The 19,244-nt window shown below is 40.8% G+C and overlaps 1 protein-coding gene across 3 annotated transcripts in view; it reads left to right on the top strand.

Moving 5' to 3' along the window:
- EGF (epidermal growth factor) overlaps positions 1-19,244 on the top strand; it is a 141,863-nt gene that overhangs the window by 23,451 nt on the left and 99,168 nt on the right. For 2 of the 3 annotated variants that reach the window (XM_077142552.1, XM_077142551.1), the window contains exons 3-5: positions 700-881; positions 2,114-2,341; positions 5,834-6,036. In XM_077142552.1, coding sequence (XP_076998667.1) covers positions 700-881; positions 2,114-2,341; positions 5,834-6,036 — 613 coding nt within the window. Of the gene's footprint in view, positions 1-699; positions 882-2,113; positions 2,342-3,956; positions 5,265-5,833; positions 6,037-19,244 lie in introns of those variants that run through there. The other variant, XM_077142553.1, reaches the window with a different exon arrangement.

Genomic DNA, 19,244 nt, shown 5'->3' with positions numbered 1-19,244 from the left:
TCTTGTATGAGATGTACAAATAATAAGGGCAATGGTGCGTTGGTGCCATTTTGCACCATTTCAGGGGAGCAGATTGTGAAATCTCTAACAAACTCCATGTTTGGTAGCTTGAACTCTGGAGTGATGGGGATACTTACACCATGGAAATCTGCAATACTGCACACCAGGGTTTCTCCACCCTCCATTCCATTCTCCCCCAAGAGGGCTGGTTTATCTGCACAGCACTAGATCAGAAATTAGCAGAGATTTTTGTTTGGCATTAGGTTCAGGTGAGACTCTGGAAATAATTCCCACTAGCAAATGGAATGTTAAAACTATGCCTACTTAAAATAACCTGTGTATAACATCTAATTCTGCTGTTATTAGAACTAAAATCGTGACTGTTATGGCTGATCACCTAACTTTAATAGTGTATAGGATAAGTTTCAGTTTCAAAGCTATGGTATAAACACTGTGCCTAAAAATATTTATACGGTGGGTTAAAATATTGCTACAACAAAACAATAGCACCACATCTGAGACTTCTATCACTTAAATAATTCTGGGAATGTATGTAAATGACAAGTACTAAAAGGAATAGACTTTTTATTTATATGTAATAATAAATGTATATTTAAAATAAATTTATATGTATCAATAAAAACAATTTGGGTATGAAGGGGTAGATGTTAATAACAATTTTGAAATTTGATTTTACAGAGCGTGTGCAATATAGAGAAAAATGTTTCAGGAATGGTAATTAATTGGATAAATGAAGAAGTTATTTGGTCAAATCAACAGGAAGGAATCATGACAGTGACAGATATGAAAGGAAACAATTCCCGTGTTCTCTTAAATGCCTTAAATTACCCTGCAAATATAGTGATTGATCCAGTAGACAGGTAAATTCTGCTGTTTTTAGATATGAAATCTATGTGAAAAGCTGATGTAGATTCACTGAATCATACAATTTTGAACCCAAAGGGGTCTGAGTGCTCCCTGAGACTAAGGCTCTCTTACAGTAGCCAGCCCCCATTTATTCTCAATATGACAGTTGCCTGGGGACTAGCAAACAGCAATCCCCACTTCCATGGTTTCCTGGTACAAGAGCGTAACACTCTTAACTTCAAATCACATGAAATAGGTTCTACTGCTTGTCTCTCCACGTCCCCCTTGTCTTCTGCAACCACCCTATCAAAGGCTCATTTCCTTTTTCTTGCGCTCTTCTACTTATTCCCCCTGCCTTCTGTCTCTCTCTGCTTTAGTTCGTCTTAAACTGCACTGCTACGTTAATTTTCAAAAGCACGACTCTGATAGTCATACTCCCTGCTCAGAAACCTTTGCTAACTCCACATCTACGTGTTCAAACTTTCTTTCAGTTATAATTTGACCTGATTTCCTTGGTTTTTGCCATAGCCCAAATGAACTAGTCAATCCTTTTCAAACAGGCTAGCACTGTCTTTTTGTTTGGTCTTTTTTGTTTGTTTAGCCTGCACTCTCCCCTGGAAAGTCCTTCTCCCTAATCTTTGCCCATGAAAATGCTACACATCCTTCAACATGCAGCACAAATTTTCTCTTCCCCTGAAGGCATTTTTGGCTCCCAACTGGATGCATTACTGTATTAATACATTAATTCCCTCCATGCTTTGATTACTGTGTCTTTCTTTTGTCTCCAATGTCTTTGAACCTGATATATATATATATATATATATATATATATATATATATATATATATATATATATATATATATATATATATATATTTTTTTTTTCTGCATGGGCAGGCACTGGGAATCAAACCCAGGTCTCTGGCATGGCAGGCAAGAATTCTGCCACTGAGCCACTGCCATACCACCCCTGAACCTGATATTTTTATAGTTTTTGTGTATCTAATTTTCCCCCCACTCCATCAGATTGGAAGCTCTGTGAAGGCAAGGATGTCCTCATTTAGCTTCAATTCCTGCTCCTAAATGAGTGACCATGATAGGGCAATAAATACTTGAACTGAATTTTCATCCAAAATAGTCTAATAGATCCTGGGCAGAGAGCTAAGGGCTGCTGGAACACTGAGAAAGCTGGCCGTTTAAGTGACTGTACATTCAATTCTGCATCTGTGAATGTGTTTGCCTGCAGGTTTATATTTTGGTCCTCAGAGGTGGCTGGTAGCATTCACAGAGCTGATCTTGATGGTGTGGAAACAAAAGTTCTATTAGAGACATCAGGGAGAATAACAGCTGTGTCATTGCATGTGCTTGATAAACGGCTCTTTTGGATTCAGTACAATAGAGAAGGAAGCCACTCTCATGTTGGTTCCTGTGATTATGATGGAGGTTCCGTCCGTCTTAGCAAACATCTTGCACAGTAAGTTTTCCCTTTGGGTGTTAAATAAAACAATCGCATTTGAAGTTCATGGGATAAACTAATTTCACTTTTGTTACCTAAACTGGTGTGGTGGTTTTGGAGTCCAAAAAACTTGAGTTCAAGTTCCAGATTTACCATTTATTAGATGAGTGACCTTGGGTAGTTCATATAACTTCTCTTATTCCTCAATTTTCTTTAATGTGGGGATAATTTATTGGAGTTACCATGAGGATTAAGTGAATAAATGCAAATAAAAATAATAATTAGCAGAATATCTGGCATATAATAAGTTCTTCCCTATTGGTCATTATGCTGGTTTGAAAGGATGTATGTCCCCTAGAAAAGCCATGCTTTAATCTAAGTCCCATTTCATACAGGCAGAATAATCCCTATTCAATACTGTATGTTTGAAACTGTAATCAGATCATCTCCCTGGAGATGTGATTTAATCAAGAGTGATTATTAAAATGGATTAGGTCTCCACCCATTTGGATGGGTCTTGATAAGTTTCTGGAGTCCTATAAAAGAGGAAACATTTTGGAGAATGAGAGATTAGGACAGAGCAGAGAATGCGGCAGCACCATGAAGCAGAGAGTCCATGAATCAGCAGCCTTTGGAGATGAAGAAGGAAAACGCCTCCCAAGGAGCTTCATGAAACCAGAAGCCAGGAGAGAAAGCTAGTAGAAGATGCCATGTTCACCCTGTGCCCTTCCAGATGAGAGAGAAGCCCTGACTGTGTTCATCATGTGCCTTCTCACTTGAGATAGAAACCCTGAACTTCATTAGCCTTCTTGAACTAAGGTATCTGTCCCTGGATGCCTTAGATTGGACATTTCTATAGACTTGTTTTAATTGGGACATTTTCTCAGCCTTAGATCTGTAAACTAGCAACTTATTAAATTTCTCTCTTTAAAAGCCATTCTGTTTCTGGTATATTGCATTTTGGCAGCTAGCAAACTACAACAGATTTTGGTACCAGGAGTGGGGTGCTGCTGCTGTGGTTTGCAAATACCAAATATGTTGGAACAACTTTTTAAATGGATAAGGGGAAGATTCAGGAAGAGTTGTGAGAAGCTTGATAGAGAAGGACTAAAATGCTTTGAAGAGACTGTTGGTAGAAATGTGGACTCTAAAGATACCTCTGACGAGTCCTTAGACAGAAATGAGGCACATGTTATTGCAAACTTAAAGGAAAGCAATCCTTGTTTTAAAATAGTAGATAATCTGACAAAATTGACTAGTAGCTTTGGCTGGAAGGCTGATTTTTAAAGGCATGAACTTGGATATTTAGCAGAAGAGATCTCCAAATTAAATGTTGAAAGTGCAGCCTGGTTTCTCCTTGCAGCTTATAGTAAAATGCAGCAGGAAAGAGGTAAGCTGAGACTCAAACTCCTGGGTACAAAGAAACCAGAAGTTGATGTTCTGGAGAATTCTGGGCTTCCTGGAAGGGAGATCCCAGAGAACAGTGCCCACACAAGGATTTGGTCAAATGTGGAACCAGTCAGCCATTCAGAGAAAGCCAGGATTGGACATGGAGTTATCCAGGAAGGATTTGTGGAAACTCCTTATGTCTGATAGGCATGATCCAAGGCTACTGCATAGAAAGCCAACAAGAGTGCTGTGGGACCTGTATAAACAGAGCTGCTGCCAGTCTGGAGTGGGGGGTTCAAAGAAGGGACATATTGGAAGAAAAACAACTTTAGAGGCAAAACCATGGAGGCTGAGGTCTGAAGTCAAGAAGCCTTGGGCCAGGAGAGTGGACCCACCCAAGCCCATGGAGAGAGTGAGTTTGCCCCAAAGGCAGAGGATGGGTCTTCCACCTCATTGCAGTGGAAGAGTTATGCCACCTCAGGTCTTGGAGAGGGTGAAGCACATTTCTTGGGGTTTGGGGAGAGCCTGGCTGCCACCACATGGAGGGATTGAGTGTGTGCCCTGAAGATGGCAGAGAGCCTTGTGCAGCCCCCGATGCTTGGAGAGGGTGGAGCCAAGAAAAAGGTGGTCTCCCCAGTGTCCCCCAAAGTTGTGTACAGAGAGAGGCAGGCCTCTGCATAGGCCTTTGGAAAGGGTGGGACTGCCGCTTTCTAAAGCTACGAAGATAAATGATTCTCAAACTTTGAAATCTAATGGACTTTGCCCTGTGGGTTTTCAAAACTGCATGGGTCCAGTGACCCCTGTGTTCCTTCCTCCCTGTGGAAACATGTATATGTATCCTATGACTGTTTCTCCTTTGTATGTTGGCAGCAAATAACTTGTTATGAGTTTTCAAAGGTCCAAAGTCAGAGGATAATTTTGCCTTAGAACAGACCACAGCTGTAACTAACTTTGATAGGAATTTGCATGTTTCTAACTTTGTATTTCATGTATATTGCTACTGAAATGGTTTAAGTTTCTCTGATATTGTTATGGAATGAATGTATTTTGTATATGGGGAAAACATGTCTTTTTTAGGGTCTAGAGGGTGGAATGTGCTAGTTTGAAAGGATATATGTCCCCTAGAAAAGCCATGTTTTAATCTAAATCCATTTCATACAGGCAGAATAATCCCTATTCAATACTGTATGTTTGAAACTGTAATCAGATCATCTCCCTGGAGATGTGATTTAATCAAGAGTGGTTGTTAAAATGAATTAGGTGACGACATGTCTACACCCATTTGGGTGGGTCTTGATAAGTTTCTGGAGTCCTATAAAAGAGAAAATATTTTGGAGAATGAGAGATTAGGAGAGAGCAGAGAATGCTGCAGCACCACAAAGCGGAGAGTCCATGAGCCAGCGACCTTTGGAGATAAAGAAGGAAAATGACTCCCAGGGAGCTTCATGAAACCAGAAGCCAGGAGAGAAAGCTAGCAGATGATGCCATGTTCACCATGTGCCTTTGCACTTGAGAGAGAAACCCTGAACTTCATCGGCCTTCTTGAACCAAGGTATCTTTCTCTGGATGCCTTAGATTGGACATTTCTATAGACTTGTTTTAATTGAGGCGTTTTCTCAGTCTTAGAACTGTAAACTAGCAACTCATTAAATTTGTCTTTTTAAAAGTCATTCTGTTTCTGGTATATTGCATTCTGGCAGCTAGAAAACTACAACAGTCATAGTTATTATTTTTTGAATAACTATATCTCATATATCTTTTAGCTATTGTTGTTTGGTTTATCTCTCCAGCAATCAACTCTCCAGCTAGTGGCAAGAGGCAGATATTAACTAAGTGAGAAAGTAACAAAATTGACAATCCACTCTTATCCTGTTCCTATTTTATTCCCATTTATGTCATGACTAGCAGAAGAATTGAGATGTAGATGTGTGAGCTAAAAACTATGCTCCGTTAGGTCAGATTATATGGCTACATAATAAAATTTTAAACTGAAAATGTTTCTAAATGTAAATGAAAAATTATTGAAAACAGATGATTAAAATTCAGACAAACTAAAATGAGGCAAAACTTCAATACGTCAATGAACATGGTGTGCCAGTCTCTGTTTTTCTGCTGTTTTAGGCACAATTTGTTTGCAATATCCCTTTTTGGTGACCATATCTTCTATTCAACCTGGAAAAAGAAGACAATTTGGATAGCTGACAAACACACTGGGAAGGATATGGTTAAAATTAACCTCAGTCCATCATCTGAACCACCTGGTGAAATTAAAGTAGTGCATCCACTGGCACAGCCCAACGCACAGGGTGATGCTTGGAAGTCTGGTGAGTCATATTTGACCTTGGGCGAGGCCAGGCACATGGTCCCCACTGGTCCACTTGTTCAAGCCAGAAATCCTCGACTTCTCTTACTACCTCATCCCCAATTTACAATCTACTATGAAGTCCTTTCCATTTCGCCTCCTAGATACATGTCAATGTCCACTTCTCTACAGCCACCACCTTAGTTCAAGCCACCAACATTTCTTGCCTGGCTTGTTAAAGGCTTATGAAAACAGAAAGACCACATGACTGGTCTTTCTGTTTTCCCCTCTTGCCTTTAAAAATCTGAGCCAGTCACTCCCCTGCTTAAATACTTCAATGGCTTTTCTTGTAAGTTGATTGAAATTTAACCTTTACCAGGTCTATCAAGATTTAACCAATCCTGTCTAGTGCTGTTTACCCCCTCCCTCATGAATAGGATGTAATACCAGTCTCCCTAGAGTTTCCTAAACACGTGCAGTTCCTTCATGTCTTTGACTTTTTTACATTCACTTTTCCTTCTACTTGGAATTCTCTCCAGTTTTGAGCTTAAATGCCACGTCCTCAGATAGGCCATCTCTGATCATCCAAAGTAAGCCCCTTCACTTCCTACTTTTCTCCAGTACACCCTTTGCTGAACTCATCACAAGATGTAATTACGTATTAATTTGCTGTCTTTCTGAATTTTCTTTCTCACTTGATTATAAACTCCATACATGTTGTAAATCTTGACAAACATACAAACATATAAGCTCCATACAGGTAGGGATTGTGTCTGTTTTATTTTTCTAACCACATATACAGTGATTAATGTTGATTGGTTGGTAGAAAAGTTTTAGACAATAGATAATAGTAAAATGAATGAATGAATAATTGACTGAATCTAGTCACTGCCCCAAATTTTTACTTTCGAATGTAGTTGTAGTCTTCCCGGTTTGAATTCTTTAGCGCATAATTTTTTTTTTTTTTTGGTTAGGCTGCTCGATATGTCTTATGTACTACATACATATAAATAAACTAATACTTTGCCTATACATAAAAGTTTAGTTCAAGGAGATTTTAAAATATATTTAATTTTATCCTCAAATAGCCCTCTGATATATAGAAGCAGATATAGAATTCATTGTTTCCTCCACTTTTACCAGTTGTATGCCACTAGAGTTTAGTGATAGTGTGGGAAATGTTAGAGATATGGGTCCCTGCCACAATTAGTATGTAATTGTGTTCACACCTGCTGAAGGCATAGCTCCTGAAGGGAGCTGTGGAGAATGATCAGAAGGAAAGGCATAAGATTTTCAAAGGGAAGCTGGAGAGGAGTGGAACTGACATCATTATTTCTTACATCCTTGGACAGGTCACTAATAGTGATAATGCTTTTTATCATGTTTCTTTATAAACCTAGATAGAAACCCGAATTTAACTTGTGTGATGACTGTTTTCGATGCAAGTAATTAGGAACTGTAAAAATCAAATAAATTCAAGAACAAACAAGATTTAGATAAGTTTGCACAGTAGGATGGCCAAGATATGAAGAATTTATTTGGATAAGTTAGTTTTAAAAGTGGATGTACTTGAATTTATCAAGCAGGAGATGTGGGAAACAGTTCAATTGTGGGTTGTAGCATAGAATTAGATAGCGACAACATGGTAGCAATATTATAAAGTAGATGGTGAATATATTCCACACAAAAAGGCAGTGAATCTGATATGCTGCCAGGTAGCTCTCAAGGGAAATTTTTAAGAAATATATATTTTTTAATTAAAAAAATTAACTAACACAACATTTAGAAATCATTCCATTGTACATATGCAATCAGTAATTCCTAATATCATTACATAGATGTGTGATCATCATTTCTTAGTACATTTGCATCGATTTAGAAAAAGAAATAGCAAGACAACAGAAAAAGAAATAAAATGAAAATATAGAGAAAAAAATAAAAATAAAAAATATATATAAAAACAAACAAACAAAAAAAAACACTATAGCTCAGATGCAGCTTCATTCAGTGTTTTAACATAATTGCATTACAATTAGGTAGTATTGTGCTGTCCATTTTTTAGTTTTTTTGTATCTAGTCCTGTTGCACAGTCTGTATCCCTTCAACTCCAATTGCCCATTATCTTACCCTGTTTCTAACTCCTGCTGGACTCTGTTACCAATGACATATTCCAAGTTTATTCTCGAATGTCGGTTCACATCAGGGGACCATGCAGTATTTGTCCTTTAGTTTTTGCCGAGTCTCACTCAGCATAATGTGCTCTAGGTCCATCCATGTTATTACATGCTTCATAAGTTTATTCTGTCTTAAAGCTGATAATATTACATCGTATGTATATACCACAGTTTGTTTAGCCACTCCTCTGTTGATGGACATTTTGGCTGTTTCCATCTCTTTGCAATTGTAAATAATGCTGCTATAAACATTGGTGTGCAAATGTCCGTTTGTGTCTTTGCACTTAAGTCCTCTGAGTAGATACCTAGCAATGGTATTGCTGGGTCATATGGCAATTTTATATTCAGATTTCGAGGAACCACCAAACTGCCTTCCACAGTGGTTGCACCATTTGACATTCCCACCAACAGTGGATAAATGTGCCTCTTTCTCCGCATCCTCTCCAGCACTTGTCATTTTTTGTTTTGTTGATAATGGCCATTCTGGTGGGTGTGAGATGATATCTCATTCTTGTTTTGATTTGCATTTCTCTAATGGCCAGGGACATTGAGCATCTCTTCATGTGCCTTTTGGCCATTTGTATTTCCTCTTCTGATAGGTGTCTGTTCAAGTCTTTTTCCCATTTTGTAATTGGGTTGGCTGTCTTTTTGTTGTTGAGTTGAACAATCTCTTTATAAATTCTGGATACTAGACCTTTATCTGATATGTCGTTTCCAAATATTGTCTCCCATTGTGTAGGCTGTCTTTCTACTTTCTTGATGAAGTTCTTTGATGCACAAAAGTGTTTAATTTTGAGGAGCTCCCATTTATTTATTTCCTTCTTCAGTGCTCTTGCTTTAGGTTTAAGGTCCATAAAACCGCCTCCAATTCTAAGTTTCATAAGATATCTCCCTACATTTTCCTCTAACTGTTTTATGGTCCTAGACCTGATGTTTAGATCTTTGATCCATTTTGAGTTAGCTTTTGTGTAAGGTGTGAGATATGGGTCTTCTTTCATTCTTTTGCATATGGATATCCAGTTCTCTAGGCACCACTTATTGAAGAGACTGTTCTGTCCCAGGTGAGTTGGCTTGACTGCCTTATCAAAGATCAAATGTCCATAGATGAGAGGGTCTATATCTGAGCACTCTATTCGATTCCATTGGTCGATATATCTATCTTTATGCCAATACCATGCTGTTTTGACCACTGTGGCTTCATAATATGCCTTAAAGTCCGGCAGCACGAGACCTCGTGCTTCGTTTTTTTCCCTCAAGATGTTTTTAGCAATTTGGGGCACCCTGCCCTTCCAGATAAATTTGCTTATTGGTTTTTCTATTTCTGAAAAATAAGTTGTTGGGATTTTGATTGGTATTGCATTGAATCTGTAGATCAATTTAGGTAGGATTGACATCTTAACTATATTTAGTCTTCCAATCCATGAACACGGTATGCCCTTCCATCTGTTTAGGTGTTCTGTGATTTCTTTTAACAGTTTTTTGTAGTTTTCTTTGTATAGGTCTTTTGCCTCTTTAGTTAAATTTATTCCTAAGTACTTTATTCTTTTAGTTGCAATTGTAAATGGGATTCGTTTCTTGATTTCCCCCTCAGCTTGTTCATTGCTAGTGTATAGAAATGCTACAGATTTTTGAATGTTGATCTTGTAACCTGCTACTTTGCTGTACTCATTTATTAGCTCTAGTAGTTTTGTTGTGGATTTTTCCGGGTTTTCGACGTATACTATCATATCGTCTGCAAACAGTGATAGTTTTACTTCTTCCTTTCCAATTTTGATGCCTTGTATTTCTTTTTCTTGTCTAATTGCTCTGGCTAGAACCTCCAACACGATGTTCAATAATAGTGGTGATAGCGGACATCCTTGTCTTGTTCCTGATCTTAGGGGGAAAGTTTTCAATTTTTCCCCATTGAGGATGATATTAACTGTGCGTTTTTCATATATTCCCTCTATCATTTTAAGGAAGTTCCCTTGTATTCCTATTCTTTGAAGTGTTTTTCAACAGGAAAGGATGCTCAATCTTGTCAAATGCCTTCTCTGCATCAATTGAGATGATCATGTGATTTTTCTGCTTTGATTTGTTGATATGGTGTATTACATTAATTGATTTTCTTATGTTGAACCATCCTTGCATACCTGGGATGAATCCTACTTGGTCATGATGTATAATTCTTTTAATGTGTTGCTGGATTCGATTTGCTAGAATTTTGTTGAGGATTTTTGCATCTGTATTCATTAGAGAGATTGGTCTGTAGTTTTCTTTTTTTGTAATATCTTTGCCTGGTTTTGGTATGAGGGTGATGTTGGCTTCATAGAATGAATTAGGTAGTTTTCCCTCCACTTTGATTTTTTTGAAGAGTTTGAGGAGAGTTGGTACTAATTCTTTCTGGAATGTTTGGTAGAATTCACACGTGAAGCCGTCTAGTCCTGGACTTTTCTTTTTGGGAAGCTTTTGAATGACTGATTCAATTTCTTTACTTGTGATTGGTTTGTTGAGGTCATCTATTTCTTCTTGAGTCAAAGTTGGTTGTTCATGACTTTCTAGGAACTTGTCCATTTCATCTACATTGTTGTATTTATAGCATAAAGTTGTTCATAGTATCCTGTTATTACCTCCTTTATTTCTGTGAGGTCAGTGGTTATGTCTCCTCTTCCATTTCTGATCTTATTTATTTGCGTCCTCTCTCTTCTTCTTTTTGTCAATCTTGTTAAGGGTCCATCAATCTTACTGATTTTCTCGTAAAACCAACTTCTGGTCTTATTGATTTTCTGTATTGTTTTCATGTTCTCAATTTCATTTATTTCTGCTCTAATCTTTGTTATTTCTTTCCTTATGCTTGCTTTGGGGTCAGTTTGCTGTTCTTTCTCCAGTTCTTCCAAGTGGGCAGTTAATTCCTGATTTTTTGCCTTTTCTTCTTTTCTGATATAGGCATTTAAGGCAATAAATTTCCATCTTAGCACTACCTTTGCTGCGTCCCATAGGTTTTGATATGTTGTGTTTTCATTTTCATTCACCTCGAGATATTTACTAATTTCTCTTATAATTTCTTCCTTGACCCACTCGTTGTTTTAGAGTGTGTTGTTGAGTCTCCACGTATTTGTGAATTTTCTGGTACTCTGCCTATTATTGATTTCCAACTTCATTCCTTTATGATCCAAGAAGGTGTTGTGTATGATTTCAATCTTTTTAAATTTGTTAAGACTTGCTTTGTGACACAGCATATGGTCTATCTTTGAGAATGATCCATGAGCACTTGAGAAAAAGGTGTATCCTGCTGTTGTGGGGTGTAATGTCCTATAAATGTCTGTTAAGTCTAGCTCATTTATTGTAATATTCAAGTTCTCTGTTTCTTTATTGATCCTCTGTCTAGATGTTCTGTCCATTGATGAGAGTGGTGAATTGAAGTCTCCAACTCTTATGGTAGATGTGTCTATTTCCCTTTTCAGTGATTGCAGTGTATTCCTCACGTATTTTGGGGCATTTTGATTTGGTGCATAGATATTTATGATTGTTATGTCTTCTTGTTTAATTGTTCCTTTTATTAGTAGATAGTATCCTTCTTTGTCTCTTTTAACTGTTTTACACTTGAAGTCTAATTTGTTGAATATTAGTATAGCTACTCCTGCTGTTTTCTGGTTGTTATTTGCATGAAATATCTTTTCCCAACCTTTCACTTTCAACCTATGTTTATCTTTGGGTCTAAGATGTGTTTCCTGTAGACAGCATATAGAAGGATCCTGTTTTTTAATCCATTCTGCCAGTCTATGTCTTTTGATTGGGGAATTCAGTCCATTAACATTTAGTGTTATTACTGTTTGGATAATACTTTCCTCTAACATTTTGCCTTTTGTATTATATATATCATATCTGATTTTCCTTCTTTCTACACTGTTCTCCATCCCTCTCTCTTCTGTCTTTTCGTATCTGACTCTAGTGCTCCCTTTAGTATTTCTTGCAGAGCTGGTCTCTTGGTCACAAATTCTCTCAGTGACTTTTTGTCTGAAAATGTTTTAATTTCTCCCTCATTTTTGAAGGACAATTTTGCTGGATATAGGAGTCTTGGTTGGCAGTTTTTCTCTTTTAGTAATTTAAATATATCATCCCACTGTCTTCTAGCTTCCATGGTTTCTGCTGAGAAATCTACACATAGTCTTATTGGGTTTCCCTTTTATGTGATGGATTGTTTTTCTCTTGCTGCTTTCAAGATCCTCTCTTTCTCTTTGACCTCTGACATTCTAACTAGTAAGTGTCTTGGAGAACGCCTATTTGGGTCTATTCTCTTTGGGGTGCGCTGCACTTCTTGGATCTGTAATTTTAGGTCTTTCATAAGAGTTGGGAAATTTTCAGTGATAATTTATTCCATTAGTTTTTCTCCTCCTTTTCCCTTCTCTTCTCCTCTTGGGACACCCACAACACGTATATTTGTGCACTTCATATTATCATTCAATTCCCTGAGCCCCTGCTCAAATTTTTCCATTCTTTTCCTGATAGTTTCTGTTTCTTTTTGGATTTCAGATGTTCCATCCTCCAGTTCACTAATTCTAGCCTCTGTCTCTTTAAATCTACCATTGTAGGTTTCCATTGTTTTTCTCATCTCTTCTACTGTGTTTCTCTACCTCATAAGTTCTGTGATTTGTTTTTCAGACTTTCCATTTCTTCTTTTTGTTGATCCCATGCCTTCTTCATGTTCTCCCTCAATTTATCAATTTGGTTTTTGAAGAGGTTTTCCATTTCTGTTCGTATATTCAGAATTAGTTGTCTCAGCTCCTATATCTCATTTGAGCTATTGGTTTGTTCCTTTGACTGGGCCATATCCTCAATCTTCCTCGTGTGATTTGTTATTTTTTGCTGGCGTCTGGGCATTTAATCAGATTTCCCTGAGTGTGGGACCCAGCAGGTTGAAAGACTTTCCTGTGAAGTCTCTGAGCTCTGTTTTTCTTATCCTGCCCAGTATGTGGTGCCTGCGGGTCCCACCAGCAAAAGATGTTGTGGCTCCTTTAACTTTGGAAGACTCTTGCTGCTGGGTGTGTGGTGGAGACAGAGGAAAGGTTGTAGGTTGGTTTTAATAGCTTCAAATTGTGAAGTCCTGGGATCTGAATTCCTTGAGAGAGGGATTCCACCTGAGTTGCATTTCACCCCTCCCGCAGGGAAGGTTCAGGTGGTAGAGAGCCCTAAAAGCAGCCTGTTTCTGTGTTCGGGGCAGTTGTAACCTATGTAATCCCAGCGCTGAGCCCAGAGGCAAGGAAGCCTTCATAGAAACAGCCACAGAAGGCTCTGTTTGGCCCCCTTTCCTCATTTTCTGTTAGCCCAATTGGCGACTTCCCCCTTGATCAGTTTCACCTGAGCTGAGGGCCTATTTTTAGTAGTCAGAAGTTGTTCCTTAATGCCACTATTGGTGTTAGGTTGGGCTCAGTCTCTACTACTGTTGGAGACTCTTTCCTTTCCCTCCCGGAAGTCGCCTGTGGGGGAGGGTCGCCAGCTGCTGCGGCTTGGGTAACCACTGTTCAGATGCTCCCAGCCGGCTCGGGAAGCCACGTGTGTGGAAGGGGCTGCGGTCGCCGGCCACCGTGGCTTGGGGGACTGCTGTTCCAAGGCTATCAGCCAGCCCGGGAAGCCGTGCATGGGGGAGGGTCGCCGGCCACCGCAGCTTGGGGAACCGCTGATCCAAAGCTCCCAGCCGGCCCGGGAAGCTGCATGTGGGAGGGCCGCCGTGGCTTGGGGAACCACTGATCCAAGGTTCTCAGCCGGCCCGGGAAGCCGTGTCTGTGGAAGGGGCTCTGGTCGCCGTGGCTTAGGGAACCTGATCCAAAGCTCTCAGCCGGCCCAGGAAGGAGGGAGGGAGGGGCTCTGGCCGCCAACCGCCTAGGCCTGGGGAAGTGTGCGCCTCTCGGGGACCTCACCACAGCGGAGTCTCTTAGCCGGTCCACCCGGTCCGGAATGGGGTATGCTGTGTGTCTGGTCTCTGTCGTGGCTCCGGGAGCTGTTCTGTACTGTTTCTAGTTCTTTAGTAGTTGTTCTGGAAGAGGAACTAAGACCTGCGCGCCTTACTAAGCCGCCATCTTCTCCGGAAGTGAATCTAGCAGTTTTGAATGGCTGCACTTGTTCTCTGGCAAACATACAGCAGCCCCTGCGGGTCCAGGCCGCGGCCCCCGGGCACGCAAGCGCACGCAGATCCAGCCGGGTCGGCGGGCGCCGTGCCTCCTCCCAGCACTGCCCGCTCCCAGATGGCATGAAGCCGCCCGCGGCCGGCAACCAGGACTCCGGACGCGCCCCCAGCCGCCGCCGCCGCGCTCCCCAGCCCAGCTCGGGCAGCCGCAGATATCCAAGGTGGGAGTGAAATTGCCTTAAGAAATATTTTTATTGACAAAACGTAACAACATACAAACATGAACATTCCTAACATTTGAACTTTCCATTCTCTGTATATAATCAATGACTCACAATATCATCATATAGTTGTATATTCATCACTATGATCATTTCTTAGAACATTTGCATTATTTCAGAAAAAAAGAATAAAAAGAAAAAAAGAAAAATCTCATACATACCATACCCCTTACCACTCCCTCTCACTGACGGCTAGTATTTCCATCTACCCAATATATTTTAATCTTTGTTTCCCCTATTTTTGTCTATATCCCTTACTGCTCACTTTCATTGATCGCTAGCATTTCAACCTACTCAATTTATTTTAACATTTGTTCCCCTATTATTTATTTATTTTTAAACCATATGTTTTACTCATCTGTCTCAAGGGAAATTTTGATTCAAGCTGTCTTCAAATGTAATTCATTGCCCAAGAGGTGATGACACAACAAAATGAAAGCCAGTAACTAATATGAATAAGTAATTATTGGCTCTTACAATAAATATTGATATGTCTATCATCATCACCATCTCTTAGTATTTATGTTTCCAAAGTATTTTCATAGGCAATATCTGATTGGTTCATCACAGAAACATTGTGAAGCAAGAAGGCCAAGAATTATTATACCCATTTCATAATTGAGAAATCTGAAGCATAGAGAAATTAGGCAACTTTTCCAGCATTTCAAAGTTTGTCAATGATGGATTTTGGAAACAACTCAATATCATTCTCCCAGTTTAGTTTCCTTTCTACTGTAAGCACGTTTTCTCTTCAGAGTCCTTCACTATCACCTAGCTTCTTTTATAGTCAGTATAAGTTGGATAATTGAAAGTATGAAGAAAAAAAAAAGCATCTCTAATGAGCCACTGAAGAACAGCCTCAACCTGTCAGATAATCAAATTTGATTGGGAAACCACATCCAATTGCAGAGATACAGGTAAACCTGGATTCTAGAAGGCAGCTGGCACTAGAGATATTGACTCTAGTTATTGACTGAAGGATGGGCTCACATACATTCCAAGTGCAAAGGGCTTTTGATTTCAGATTGTTCTTTTCGGTCATACTGCACTGGATTTTGATTCATTTTCAACAGCTTTGTTGCTTTGTCATCATTAATTAGACTTAAATTGTTAGTGCCTTATAGAGCAGGAATTCTTCCCTTGGGGTTTAGGGTTTGTAAATTCCTTGATTTTATGTGTTAGATAAAAATATTCAATTTTTCTCCCTAGGGAGATGGTCTATAACTTTCATCAGGTTCTCAAAGTACCTTGAACTTTACAGACACACTTCTAGAGAAGCTGGATACCATGCCTAAAGGTGCTCCCTGGCAATGTGGACAGTAGTACTCTGGGTTTTAAGGCATTTTGTAGTGAAATGATTTCAATCAGGAGGTACCAGAAAAAATCACATAACCTGGTCGATATTATTTTTGTTATAAGTCTTCATACAAATACCAGTATCAATAAACCTACTTCTTCTTGAGAAGTACCTAAACTACTGTTTATCAAATCATGTTCTACAGAACACTAGATCTGTGGAAAATAATGGATTTATGTGAAAAGAAAGAGAAAAGCTTTCAGGGTCGAATGATTTAGAGATGCTGATTTAATAAAGTTGAGTGGGTTGTTTTTTTTTCCCTCAAGTGACTTCTCAGAACCCTTCAAATTTGTGTCATCTTTAATCTCTATGATCTATAGACAATACAAGTCGTAGCATTTTCCTATTTTATTTTTTATGAAGAAGTCTAGAAATATTTACATCCCAGACCTCTCTCTTTCCAGCTGTAGACCAACTTAAAAAAAATACTGAGGCATAGTGATTGTTAAGCAGTGACGATCTGCTACAGTGTTAAGTTGCAGAGAAAATGGATTGAAAGTGTATTCATAATATACAATGGGAGCAGCCCCAGCTGCTCTGGCCAAAGGTGGAGCTTATAAAGGCAAAGCCACAAAGTTCCAGAAGGGAGACTGATTGTTAGTTTAAGTCCTTGGCTTGTGGATTCAGATTGGTTGTTACGATAGAGCTTGATGCAGCTGATTGCTATGTCCCAGGTTGAAGTAGTACAGACACTCTTTCTCTATCAGGCTGTTCATTCGGCTGATATCGACCAGTTTTCTAAAGAGCAGTGCCCTGGTACTTTCTCTGGGCCCTGATTCCACTTTACGCTCCCTCCAGGCTCAAGGTCCTGCAGTGGACATATCTGAATGTGCAAGTTAAGGCTCAGAGAGAATTTCCTTATCACGACTCCTATTTATCTGCCTTCTGGCCATTTCTACTTGGAATTCTTGCACATGCTTCAGGCATGAAGCAAATAGCTGACCTATAACCTTTCACCACCCCACCTTTCCACCTCCCCACTTCTTTTCCCTTCTGTCTCCACCTCTGTAAGTGATATCATCACTGACCTGGTCTCCCAAGACAGAAGTCTAGGAGATGCCCAGTTCCTAGGTCTTTTTCACTCCCACACCATGCAATCAATCGCCAAGTTCTGACAAGTCTACCACTTATAATAACCACTTGTGCCCTTCCCTATAGCAACTTCCCCAACTCCAGATCTCCCCTAGTTCCTTACTCTACTTTCATTTGCTATGCTGCAGAGTATGTAACCCTTAGGAACTCAACATCAGATCATTTCACAGCTTGGATAAAACCCTTCAACAACTTCATATTGCCAATTATTGCGGGAGCTTTTGCCGGGTCTCCCGCCTGAGGTCTGCCTCTCGGCGATGGGGGAAACCGGGCCAGTTGCGATCCGGCCGAGAATCCGGGGGCTCGAAGGTGTGGAGGGCACGCGAGACAAAAGACGACTCGCGGGAACTGGCGGAGCTGGCAAGGTGTGCGTACCAGAACGTTTATTAGAGGACGTGCTGAGGCTTATATAGCGGGGTAGCGGAAATAGGGAGGGGGGATCGGGGGATGCGGTGATTGGTGAGTGGAATGGGTGTTGCAATGAAGGTTGGGCCAATCAGGGGGCGAGAATGAAGTGGTGTGATGTGAGGTAATGAGTTACTGGGTAGAGGGCTAGCAAGAAGAAGACGAGTTTTTACATCCGGCAGTGATGTCAGGAGTTGCTAGGCAGAAGGTTTTTGAGATGAGGCTGATATTACATCTGGCAATTCCTCCCTTTTTTCATTTAAAAGGAGGGATAAGCTTAGAGAAGAAGCGGAGGAGAGAGGGCATTCCGCCAGGTACAGGGCAACCGGAGGGCCAGGCCGGAAGCAGGCTCCCTTGAGGTCTTGCAAAGGGCAGTACCGACCCATACTTGCGGACCTCCCCTGAGGACCCTCGCTGGCCAGGCGATTAGGTCCTAGGGTGGGCAACACTGGCTAACCAGACCTGAGCCTGGCGGCGCTCCTCCGGGTAGGCGGTGCCCCTCATTAGTTGTAGGGTAGCAAAAGCGAGTAGTTGGGTTTTTTGCCGGTCGGTGGAAACACGCCGGGCTAAACACACAATAATTAGGATGAATAAAATTAGAAGGAGTAGAATACTATAGAAAATTAGGTTTGAAGGTTGAAAGAGTGAGGAGAATTTTGCTGCTAACTCAGAGAGAAGGGTGGTTGAGAGTACAGGATGAATGGTGAAATTGGGGAAAGAAGGGGCTATCGGGAGTGAGAAATAGAACACCAGGGGGGTTTTGGACGGCAGTCCAAAGTTCTATAGCATTTCCTGTGGAGGCAAGTGATAGCATGGTTATAAGAAGTTGGATAAGGGTAGGGGAGGTTTGGGGGAGAGAAGAACGGGCTCTCGCATAGAGGTGGAGAAGCTGTTTAGGTATGTCGGTGTCCTCTGGTGGCTTCTGTGATGGCTTCCCTTCCAGGGACATCCGAGCAGCTTGGTGTGTTAGATTCCTCATTCTGCGGCGAAGGCGCCTGCTCGGTCGCCGTGGCAGGTCTGACGTTTCTCCCCAGGATCCATACCGGTTGCGGTGCATTTTCTGGAAAGACACAAGCAAACCCGCGCCCTTGGGCGAGGAGAGGGGCGGGGCCTTTCCACTCGTTGCTGGCTGGGTCGCGCCAGCGAACTAGCGGGGCCTGTGTGGGTCTGTGTGAGGGTCCCCAATGCTTGTGCAGGGGAGATAGACCCTCTCTATCGAATGTGAGGAGGTTTAGATGTATGAGGGTGGCTGGAGTTCCGTAAGGGAAACTCGCTCTGGAATGGCTAGTTTTGGTGCTGCAGGAGACACGTACTTGTTAATGGTGAAACCTAGGAAGGAGAATGGGGGTTTAAGTTGGATTTTGTCTGGCTGTATTTTTAGGCCTATAGCTGTGAGATTATTTTTTAATAAGTTTAACACTTGGGTAAGCCGTGTAGGCTGTTCTGAGACTATAAGGATGTCATCCATGTAATGAATAAAATAGGCCATGTCGCGTAGGGGGGCTATGGCAGTGTCAACATATGTTTGGCAAATAGCAGATCTATTGCGCATGCCTTGGGGAAGCACTTTCCACTGATATCGTTTAGCTGCCCCCTCGTGGTTGGGGACAGGAACCGTAAAGGCAAACTTTGGTCGGTTGATTTCATGCAGTGGGATGGAAAAGAAGCAGTCTTTGATGTCTATTGTGGCTACGTGTAGACGTGCGGGAACGGCCACTGGGTGTGGAAGCCCGGGCTGCGGAGAGCCCATGGGCAATATGCGCTTGTTAATTTCCCTAAGGTCATGGAGGAGTCTAAATTTGTTTGTGGGTTTTTTGT

The sequence above is a fragment of the Tamandua tetradactyla genome, chromosome 24, assembly GCF_023851605.1.
Source record: "Tamandua tetradactyla isolate mTamTet1 chromosome 24, mTamTet1.pri, whole genome shotgun sequence".
Lineage (NCBI taxonomy): Eukaryota > Metazoa > Chordata > Mammalia > Pilosa > Myrmecophagidae > Tamandua > Tamandua tetradactyla.
This window is presented reverse-complemented; position numbering and strand designations above follow the sequence as displayed.